Raw genomic sequence first — 11562 nt, forward strand, 5'->3', positions numbered from 1 at the left:
TTCAACCTTGACAAAAATAAATGTGACCGTGTAGTCATCTCTAGGTGATTGTAAAACTAAGCTGGTGGGTAGTGTATGAATACCCAAGAGCATCGTTTACCAAGGGGATGGTGGGACATTTCCTCACTTCAAGTTTCAGATTGGTTTTGTTACCCAAAAAAGTATAGCTGAATCTATATTATTTACAGTTAGGAATAATATATTGTCCAAAAAGACGCCATACCTTTGTACACGCAAAGAGCTGTAGGTTAGCAGCAGCAGCATTTCCTGTTGACATTACTGATGAATTGTCGAATTGAAATGTTCTTTGCCAATTCCACAATGTGATTGTCATGAAAATCAATATTACATGCGCTGAAAAGCCAAAGTATATGGTTGTGGGTATAGTTTGCAAGAGGGATTCCGTTTTTGTCCATTCTATGAAGATACAGCTTCTTTATAATGTCTCCAGGTGGATTCAGGGTTTCCTCATAATCTGCACGTCTAGATCCCAGGTGGTCTACACATGAGGGGTGTGGGACGGTACCGCTGAGCTCACGGCCACACGCTGTGATGTCACTTACCGGATGAACCCGCAGCTGCCGTCGTTTCACGTCAAAAACAATCCGGAAGATGATGCAGCGTGACGGAACTGTTGTTGGGGGCAGAGAGCGTTGAAGCTGAATTGACATGTCTGTGGTTTTAAGGACGGTGGTGGGACTTAACAATGTTGTTGAGTAGAAGACAAACACAGATAGTTTTATGACTGAAGCCAGTCAAGCGTCGGGGTTTGGATTCAGAGTCCATGTTAAAATATCGTAGCAGTGTTCGCGCATCGCACACTGGGTCAGAGTCATCATGGGCAATGGAATGAATAAGGTAGGCTTTGGTTTCGTTTCATGTACAGGTGTTCAATTGTTGTCTGTGGCTTTTTAATGGTAAATTCCGCAAAGTGTAGCTGGTAGCTGCGTGCCTCCCCTAGTGTCGTCATTCAATCAATCACGTGACATGTTTTCCTCTCTCCCACACTGATATGACATAAATGGAAATAGACCAGAGACTGCTTTTTGGATAATGAGTGCAGAAGCCGTAAGTGCGGCAGATAGTTAACCTTTTGAATGTTTCATTCATGTTCAAACATCAACCAATATTTTAAAATAATAATCCTCTGGGTTGAGATCTGATGACATTAGGTCATCTGGATTCTTATTTTTCTAGATTTCTGATTCATTCTTATGATTGTGTGATGATACCGAACCCAGGGCTGCTGTGGCTGACCTCTGACTCTTTGAGGGATTCATGCAACATTACTCTGAGGATCAAATCAATAGATTATTGCAACATTGTTATTCTTTATTTTATCTCTCGGCCCAATTATGACTGTGGTATTTTTTAACCTACCAAATTACACTGATGCCCATTGCATTAGTTAGGCAATAGAAAGGTAGAATACATTTGAACACCGCATGTTGAACAAAAACGAGTAAATTTGAAATTGCTTTGCACAAGCGGATAAATTGGTCATCTGTATTTCCATTCATAATTGCCACAGTGGGCCCGCCATACGTTTTATTAGTGTAAATCCAGCTCTTAATTATCCTCATACACCTTCTGCTTCACGCTACTAGTTCCAAAGTACAGCAACACTCATCACTTTGTCCTGATAATCATGCATCGTTGCTTCAGGCCTTGTATGGCTGTAGGGAATGAATTGCTGGTACTTGGTCCTTAAGCCCTAAGCCTTAAATCCAACCTGGCTCAACCCAGGACATTTGTTCCTTTTCAAGTGAAGATTTTGAAGCTAGACTGTTCTAATATCTAACCTGAATGCAACATGTCTGTGACTGCTGCTTCCCAGGTTGTCGATGGGCTCTACCTTGGAAATATAAGAGGTAAGACAAACATGATGCAACTTGATTTGATGTTTGTAAATGTGATACATGCGTAGCTGGGTCAGGTTAGGCTTTCAGTACCAAAGGCAGAAGGCCACCATTGTGGGCCATCAATGCGTGGAGGAATGAGTGATGGGCGGATGGATACAGTAGAATATCACAACACCTTACCGTTAGTATTCTTAAACATATTGCTTTGTTTTGTAGACATTTTAATGCAGCACAGCATTAACAATATGGACAAACAGTTTGACAAACACATTTAGCATTTTGCCCATATTCACTGTACAATGGTGAAAGGTTTTAACTATCAAACATCAGATGTTGTTGCTGAAAATAGTTCTTCTGTCAAAGATATATTTCAGAGTAACGAGATGCAAAGGCCTCGTTGACCAACGACAGTTTAAGATAGAAAAGGGTGGTGCCTCATGTCCAATGCACAGTCCTCTGTGTGTCCCTCCCTGGCCCCGAACAACCCCATCCCAGCTAATGTGGCACTTGCAGGTTTCTAACTTTAGCTGCCGCGATGATCTCCTCACATGACGGCACATTGTGCATTGTGGCTAAAATTAGTTTGAGTGACGGGAACAAGTGACCACAGGGCTAACTGTACCAAATGATGTCGCGGGAGAGTAAACAGTTAACAGACCAGCCTCTGCAGCAGTTAACAATCAAACTGGTTGTTGGTGTAACAGTCACTAACATGACCAGTGAAATATATTCCTCTTTCTCTTTGTCCCAGATGCAGAAAATAGAGAAAGCCTTTCTAAGAATGGCATCACCCACATCCTGTCCGTGTACAACAATGCTAAACCTGTGTTTGAGGTTCGTGGAAAATCCATGTTGGTTGGGTCAAACTATCTGTACTTTTTGTGAAAACTTTACATTGAGATTTTGGTATGACTTTGCATGTAACAATGTGATGTATCATGTCAGCCAGCTGGGGGCGGTGATGAGTTACGGTTGGAGCGATCGAGTATTGTGCCTGAGATGGGCAGTTTACATGCTTACTTGTGTGTGTGTTTACACACAGGAGGCAATAACCTTAGAAACAATGAGACGTTTCTTTAGCCGCTCTAATGTAGTGTAATTACTTGGCAATGACTTAAATGTGATGTATTTAATTCCTGGGCGTTAAATGTATTATTCAACACTGTGTTTCTGAGTGTGATATTTGTAGCAGTGATTTATTACAGAGGGCCTTGTTATCCATTGTGCCTGAGCACAGCCCACACCATGTTCAGCATGTCACATCCAGGTGTCAGACAAATTCAAGTGTTCAGTCTGTTTCTAATGCTGGTCTTGAACTACTAAAATACATATTACCTTCGTATTAATTAGAGCCCCCGAAAGCATTAATAGTTCAGAAGTTTATTGAGGGACTAGACCCACCTTAAGCTACACATTTACACAATAAATTATTCTGGGTTCCAGACCTAAAAGATATTGGGCTCACGTGAGATAGGTGTGACAGATGCTCGCCTGCAAACCTATACCTGGGCTGTAATTTCAGTCAATAATATCATAATAACGTAGGGGAAGATTTACAGGTAATATTCAAACATGTATGTATGGCCTATGTTCTTCAATTTAGTTTCAGTTGTTCTGCATGTATGTTTTTCAGGACATGACGTATCTTTGTATTCATGCAGCTGATGCTTCCAGCCAGAACCTGTGAGTAAGCACATACGCACACACTCGGGCACAGATCATACCTCAGATTGTTAAAGTCATTTTCCGTGTGAACTTCGGAAGCGCTGATGAGTCAGGCAGTATTATTTCAACACAATCGCCCTCCAGATTGTGGCACTAGGGTGTGACGGCTGAATGCAAACCGTTAGAAATATTGTATGGGGACTTTTTACAGTTTAGAAAACCGATTTCTTTTTTTTGAATTACATGATTCATGTTGATAGTTCTTTGAATTGTACTCCTTATCTCTTGAGCTTTTAGATATATTAAGTAAAGTAGATCCTGCAACATAGAATTAAACATGGAATATTCCTAAAGATAGAGCACTAAATATATGTGTGTATATATGTATTTGTGTGTATATATGTATACATACATATATACACACACAAATACATCATACATACATATATACACACATGTGTATATATATATATATATATATTGGAGATAGAGAGAAAATAGTGTGTTTAATGTGTCATTGTTCATCAGGACGCAGATTCGGTGTTGAAAGAGGCATGAGCTGTCTCTCCACCCTTGCAGCGGCTGCTAACACAACGCATTAGTCATGGCATTTGTTATTTTCTTGGTAGGGTCTTTTGACCTCGTGCAACACTAGCAGTAGTAATTAAAGACTTGACGCTGGCTAAGGGAACACAACAGAAGCGTCAATCATGTCTTGCAGTTTGAGCACCTATGCCGAAGGGCAGTCTAACGGCTTGCGACTCCTGTTGATGATCCACTTTGAAGTCGGAGCTGGTGAGGCATTTTGTCGTTGCAGCTGTTTTGGTGCCTTCCACTGGTTAGTTGGCTAATTGGACAGACAAGAGGCGTGATCTCAGAAAGTGTTGCATAAATCTCCAATATTTAAATCTCCATATTAAAATGGGGAGAAAGACGAGGAAAAAGTGGGGACATTTTGATGCAAGATGAATAATTAACCTGCTGACAACGTAGGAAACAAAGATCAGAGGCACCAGAGGAAGGAAAGCCTAGAGTGACATCTGGCTGTTGGTCTCGACCCCCTCTGTCACAATCACTGGTCTGACTGACGGGAGTGGTGAGGCCAACTGACGCAACCCGTGCTCCCACGCCAGACAGGGAGCCTTTGTGGCCAGGTCTGATTGCCCCTCCCATCTATAAGATCCACAGCAGGGACGGTTTTTCTCATGTTGACTCTTTTTTTTGGAGCAACTGTAGCAGTTGGAAGCTGTCTGAAAAACCTTAAACTTCCTTAAAGCTTGTGTGTCTGTACTTTGGGATGGATGTCAGTAAGTCAGGTTCATTTGTATAGCCCTAAATCACAATTACTGTCTCAATAGGCTACATCGCTTACGCTATGAACGACAAATAAAGAAGATGACTAAAATGACAACCCACCAGAGCAAGGACAAACTCTCACAAAACTGTATTCGATAAATCTTGGTCAGGGCTTCAGAAATATCCATTTCTATGATAGTTAGGGATGTAGTGGGTCACGAGTTGCCTGTCAATGTTATTGTAAAGTTGACACGCAGTGCAGTGATGTGATGTCATTCCTTCTGAATTAATACAAGATATTTAATTACCTTAAATGTTGATTTGATGTATTTGCTGACGTGTACATGCACCTGATTGTGGAGGGTCAGGGATTCCCCTTCTTTACGTTCTCATGACAAGCCTGCTATGGTTTTAATGCACAGTGTGCACTGACCATGAAGGTGTAAACTCATTTGCATCAAACATTTTCAAAATGAGACATGCATTTGTGCAAGGAGTCTGCATGTCCACCATGCTGTACTTGGTTTATAACTAAGATTATGCCTTTGTTTTGTGTTGTGTTCAACAGGATTTATTTTGCGTATCGATAATTCGATTGGATAAAACATCAACATGCCATAGAATTGCACCAGCTATGTTTTCATTAGGAATTGACATTAGTTCAACAGTTTGTTTCAGTATTATTCTCTATCTTCAACTGGTTAAAACCTCAAATGTTCTGCATATTCAACAAGACAGCCGGAAAGCTCTGTGCTAGGAAGACAGAACTAAGTGCTTAGGAGACATCTTTTGAAGAGGAGTTTGGATCTCAGGAAGGAGGGAAAAAAAGTACCGGTATAGTGGCAGTCGATCTATTTTCGCCCCAGTCTGTTACTCTGTCTGCTATTGAGTAACCAGCATCTGCTCTCAGGAGACAGTGCTATCAGCCATGCACTTCTTGATAATGCAAAACAACATCAGTGCTTCCTGACAGTGAACAAGTAGGATATTTGAGGAGCAGTTGCACCCCAGTGTGCTGCTTGATGTTCATTTATATTTCAAAAAGCCTACAATTCTCAGGATTTCTGTGATCTTAAGCAATGCGCTCATTTTTGCTTGTGTTTTTGGGGTTTGGGAACAATAGAATTTGAATTGTGTTTTTGTGCTTTTTATTGGCTTGCATATTTGAGAAGCGTCTTACGAGTGTGTTTGACACAACCTCAGTATGAGTAATACGTTTTTAGTTTGGAGGACAGAAGCATTTCAACATGAGCGTTCCACCATAAGGCAGGAGGTTCATTTCTGTGTTTCTGATTTACTTTTGTAGACAGAGAATGAATGAATGAATGTTGGAGCCTGATGTTATTTTGCAGATAGACAGAAACCAGGACAGTTACTTCCCTTGTCTGTCCCTGCTGTCTGAGCTTTGGTCTACCACAGATTTTCAGTTTGAGCAGACCTGACCTTTTTCTCACATGACAAATTGGAGTAGTTAAAGATAAATCCAGACTCCTCGACATTGTAACAAAAACCTATCAAAACTAACTGACCTATTCTAGGACCTGCAGTTTCCACAGTCAAAATCAGAACAGCATCAGGTTATCGTAATTTCAGCAACTTATTTGAAACACAAAGTCTGGGCCTCAACACAGGAGTTTCAGTTCAAGGTGTGCTTTCTCATATCCTTTACTGTGGAGTCTATTTTAGCTTTACAACATCACTCCACCTTAGCAAAAACAAGCCACTTTCCTGATTTAATGAGCAATAGTTCAAATGCTATTTTTTCAAAACATTCATTTCTTTATTTTGTACTGCTAAGCGCAGAAACAAATGTGCTGTATAAAAGTTCCTTTGTTGTCCTCTCTCTCTCCAGATTACAGCATTTTAAAGAATGCATCAGCTTCATCCATGAATGTCGCCTGAATGGTGGATGTTGTCTCGTTCACTGGTAAGCTTTTCTGTTTAGATCTGCCTCTTCCTGGCCTCTGGGTTGTCAAGACATGCCGTGTTCATTGTGGATGTAGGCTTGTAGTAAGCCTTTAAAGGACGGAACCAAAAACAACCCTGAGATTTAAAAAAAAAAAAACTGCTCAGTACCCGTTCTGTTATTTACCTCTGATCAGAAAGAAATAAGGTGCTAAACATGAAGTTGCCTTATGACAACAAGCTGTGTGCTTTGCTTTGCTGCAGCCTCGCAGGTGTGTCCCGCAGCACTACCATGGTGGTGGCCTACCTGATGACTGTCACCCACTACAGCTGGGATGAGTGTCTGTCTGCAGTCAAGGCTGTTCGCTCCTTTGTCGGCCCAAACTATGGCTTCCAGCAGCAGCTGCAGGAGTACCAGACGGCACAACTCTCGGAGGTAAACGCACAGATACCCACAGAGAGTATCCAGCCCCCTTTTACAGTTTGCAGCCGAAAGTCAAAGGGATTTTAAATTGCAGTCTTCAAGATTTTTGACTAAATATTCCACATTTTATAATGTTTTCCTCACAAGCATAGTTCTAGCTCTAGCTGTACGATATATTAGCATTCTGTAAATGTGACTTCTCACTTGTCTGATATTAGGAATTTAACCTCCACAGCTCTGTGAAGCTCAGTGGACTTCTTTTATTTCCATGATCTCACACTATTGGGGACAACGTCCTGCCCTACAGTGGTCATAGTTGTCTACTTTCACTTTAAGGAAGGCCACTTATAGGAAATATCAGTTCAAACTTGGTTTCATTTCCAATCTGAGTTGGAGCATTTTTTTCCCATGCAGACAACATGCTGAACAACGTACCATAGAATACATGCAATATGCTTTCATTGAAAATACTGGTTCAAGACCACAATGGCTTCAAGTCATCGGAAAACTAGGACGCTGTGTTCAAATATTATTCAAACACTGTGATCCCATTACAGTGGCACTGACGCAGCTGCTGAGTAGAGAAGGGGAACTGCAGGGGGTTTGCTCGGATTGCATTGGCTTTGTACTGCTCATCACGTGTGCAGTGTTACTGTCAGCATCTTGCAACATAACATGACTGAAAAAACGCTCATTGTTTGTAGATTTTGCACTGATTTCGAGGATTTAAAGGGAAACGGTCTTGCTTTTTTTGTGCGTTCCCACATCTGTGAATCCTCAGATAGAAAGTGAGGAATCCTGAAGACAACAGTGTAGTTTAGTCACTAATGCAGCAGTAAAACCTGTGAAATGCACTGAAGTTCACATCCCATAACTGTCTTCTTGCCGGTTCAATGAAAGGGAAAAAAAGTGTCAACTTTGTGGTCTAAAAACATACTGTAATAGTCCAGAATGGGGTGTGAAAAAAGTCTCCCAAAATTATTCAAATTGGGAAAGAAGGCCAGAGAATAACATTTATAAAGAGCTAAAAGACTGATAATGACTATTGTTGGCTGCTTATATTCAAGATATTATAATGGACTGTACATGTTTAGTTGTTTTTAAAAGGACCAAAAAGATTTGTTCCCTTCCAAGTGTCTTTGTTCTGAAGTAATCCGTCTGAACCTGAGCCTCCCCACAGTTAACTATCGGCCTCAAATCCACCTTTAATCTCAACTTCAAGGTTATGATTTGAGCTCTAACAGAACAAATCTCACTTTGTGGGAGTGTTACCTGACTGTGATGCCATCCCCTTTTGATTTTGACACATTTGACATCAAACTTTATATCTATCAAAGTGTTAGTCATGCAGAAGACTTGAAAGCACTTTGCAGTTCCGAATAAGATGCATTTTCTTTTTAAAGATGACACAATGACAGTTTGCACTTGATATCAGTCTGCTGATCTTATCTTTATACTGTGCCTTTGATGATGCATTTCTTGATGTTTATGAGTCAGTGCTGTACTCCTTTGGCTTGAAGGTGGGAAGGAACATGTATTTAACTGCATTGTATTCTGTATGTCGTATGTAATATTTATGAATAACTCCCTTTACACAAACATTCTGCTCATAGTGTTGTCAAATTATTTATTAACTTAAAGGCAACATAAAAGGCAAGCGTAAAGCAACAGTGGCGTGTGAAGTCAGTAATTTCAGCAGTGCATGAGTGGAAAGTGTGCGTGCAATGTTGTATTGTGTAGAAACAAACTATAATCTCAGGCAGGAGAGAGGGACCAACTGAGACTAAAGAGGGTTTATAACGGAGTGCACTGACACACAGGGCCCATGTGTTGCCGGTGTTGCTGATCTGGTAGACTTGAGATTCAGAGTCCGCATGGAGTAGCTCCACATGTCAGTTCATTGATTTTTAGCATTTCATGTAACGTATTGAAGCTTCTGGACTGAGTGTGTACTCATAAATATTAGCCATGTTTGTAATTGTAATTTGTCTGGTCTGTCAATGTTCCATGGATTTTCAAGACGAGAGAAATACAGTAACGTAACTCTTTTTAAAGAAAAGTGTAACCGTCTGTCCTCCCATCTGTCAAGTTTTGATTCATCACCTCCTACTAAGAAGAAACTGAGTATATGGATTATTATTTCATGACACATTTTATATTGTAAAGTTCAGTTCAAACTATTCAATCATCTTTGTACTCACAGTTGTATTTTTGGACCCTTTTTATAAAATGAAAACGTATTTAGAAAACAAGTCAGATCCAATGTGATCAAGTTAATTCAAGACTTATGACAGCAAAGTTATGTGGCTTCATGACAAACAGACCCAAGACATCAAGCACAGATCACATCGTACACAGAATATATAGTATGCAAATTCTGTTTAAAGACACTGCACGGTCTGTGTGTGGTACCACATTTCAAATGTCTCCATTGACATTTTTGTTTTTTGTAGATTTATAGCTGTGAACTAAATAAAATGTTGCCTGTCAAAGCCATTACATGTTTGCGTGAAATGTATAGTCAGTAAGATGTTAAATAATGTCTGTTTTTGTCTGTCCTCTTGTCCCCAGTACCGAACATGGTTACACTCCAGTTTCCAGCCGAGTCCATTTAATGACCAGGAGCAGGTGGGTGCCCTGCTGAGCCAGTACACAGAGCAACAGGAGAGCCAGCGCAGAGGAGCAGACCGACGCCGGGCGAATCAGGATGTAGGCGTCTCTGCTCGGCTGTCAGACCCTGCTGATCCTGAAAGCAGCAGCTGAAACATGGGCCCCTGATCATGCTAAAGTCCTGCCCAAGGCTGTCTGTAAATGGCAGTACCTATCATTCTGTACTCGATTCCAAATCAACCCCAAGTTGTATCCAACTTTAAGGCCTTTGTACAACTCTGAAAGCATAAGATGAAATATCTTTCATACTTTAATTACAGCTGTCAAATCATTTTAATCTATGGAGGTTGTTTTAGAATTGGGCCACAGACTCTTATCAACTACCTACTTTCTTGCTCATTTAACTGAGTACAGCCACAATCGGGGTATCGGTGCTCTCAGACGCCTTACTCTAAATACTTCAGCACCTTAGCCATGATGAATGAACTACACTCCCATGTGGACTCTTTACATTGTCCAGCTTGGTAGCCTTAAATAAGTGACTGATTATGTTGCCATAAAGGAACACTTAATCTGCCAATTATTCTAAGCAGTTATTCTGACATGTACCAGCTTGTGACCTGTCCAGGCTCTTAATGGTACACTCTTTGATCAACACTGAAGCTGGGGAAGTTGGCATATAATTGCCGGGCTGACAGCATACAATTTGTTATGTGCATCCTACGGAAAGCAAGCGCTACTGCTTGCCTGTCATATGTGTAAACACTATTGGCTTTGCAATTACCAGTAAAACACACAGTAAACAAATAATGGTCATGGTGTTGTTCACAAATACGCTTACCGCTTCATGCAACTAGGAGTAACATCTGGAGTAAGTTTCCAAATTGGTAAAATGTTCCTTTAAATAATACATAGCAGGTTGAGATGGGAAGCTACATAAAGCGTTGCTGAATTAAACCACAATTACGTATGTACATATATAACTATAATGCGAAAGTCTTCCTGATTTTACTGAATCTCTGATTTATCTTTTTATTGTGACAAAGCTGATTTATACGTTATGGGTGTTCTAGATGAATGGCGATAGCCAATTCTTTTAACTGTATTTATGGTGTTTTTTGTTTGTGTTTTATAATAAAATGAAGTGGAAATGCTAATAAATCTGTGCTATCATCACTATGGTATGTGTCTGTGTATGAGTAAAGGTAATTCTGGGCAGAAAAGATTACTACGTGTTATTGTATTTCACAGCTCACGTCTAGATAAGCTGCTTGACAAAAAAGGAGAAAGCAGAATAGCTTTTCTTGAATGTCGGTCCACGTTGACGATTTGAGAGGTTCCTGGGTTGTAGTCGGCAGATCCCCTGCTAAAGCTGCTTTATACTAACCCATGTTGTGCAGGTTCGTGAAACAAAACCTGTGTTGTACATGTTTTACTACCAGACAAGAACTATCAACGATAAACAAAAGAAATGCTTCATTAAACACCGTGAGTTTGTCTTTTAATTAAAAAAATGAGTTAATTACACAACAGAAATTACAACAAAGCATTTTATCTAATTGTCAATGAAATATATAATTCTACATTTTATACACAATATAAGAAGACTTCACAGGAACAGATCAACCAGTAAAAGTGAAATCAAAACCATATGTAATGAAAGAGTTATTATGGATTACCTGATAATTAAGAAGGTACAATTAGTGGATGGTATTGCTCAGCAGCTGTATTACTCAAGTGGTGAGCGATATAATCTGCCACCAGATAACATTACTACTATACAGTGACTTTGAATGGCTC

General features: G+C 40.2%; 1 protein-coding gene across 2 annotated transcripts; it reads left to right on the plus strand.

Moving 5' to 3' along the window:
* Positions 1-639: 639 nt before the first annotated feature.
* dusp22a (dual specificity phosphatase 22a) lies at positions 640-11074 on the plus strand (the record flags this gene model as incomplete). Of its 2 annotated transcripts, XM_079284188.1 has the most annotated exons (7): positions 640-858; positions 1838-1871; positions 2614-2696; positions 3496-3545; positions 6676-6750; positions 6993-7164; positions 9724-11074. In XM_079284188.1, 7 exons carry the CDS (start codon positions 838-840, stop codon positions 9913-9915), a joined length of 627 nt encoding a protein of 208 aa, XP_079140314.1. In that variant the 3' UTR covers positions 9916-11074. The 2 variants fall into 2 exon arrangements, with proteins under 2 accessions (XP_079140314.1, XP_079140313.1); XM_079284187.1 differs by lacking the exon at positions 640-858 and having other exon boundaries at positions 1814-1871.
* Between the last annotated feature and the right edge of the window lie 488 nt (positions 11075-11562).

Source organism: Melanostigma gelatinosum (assembly GCF_949748355.1).
Source record: "Melanostigma gelatinosum genome assembly, chromosome: 2".
Lineage (NCBI taxonomy): Eukaryota > Metazoa > Chordata > Actinopteri > Perciformes > Zoarcidae > Melanostigma > Melanostigma gelatinosum.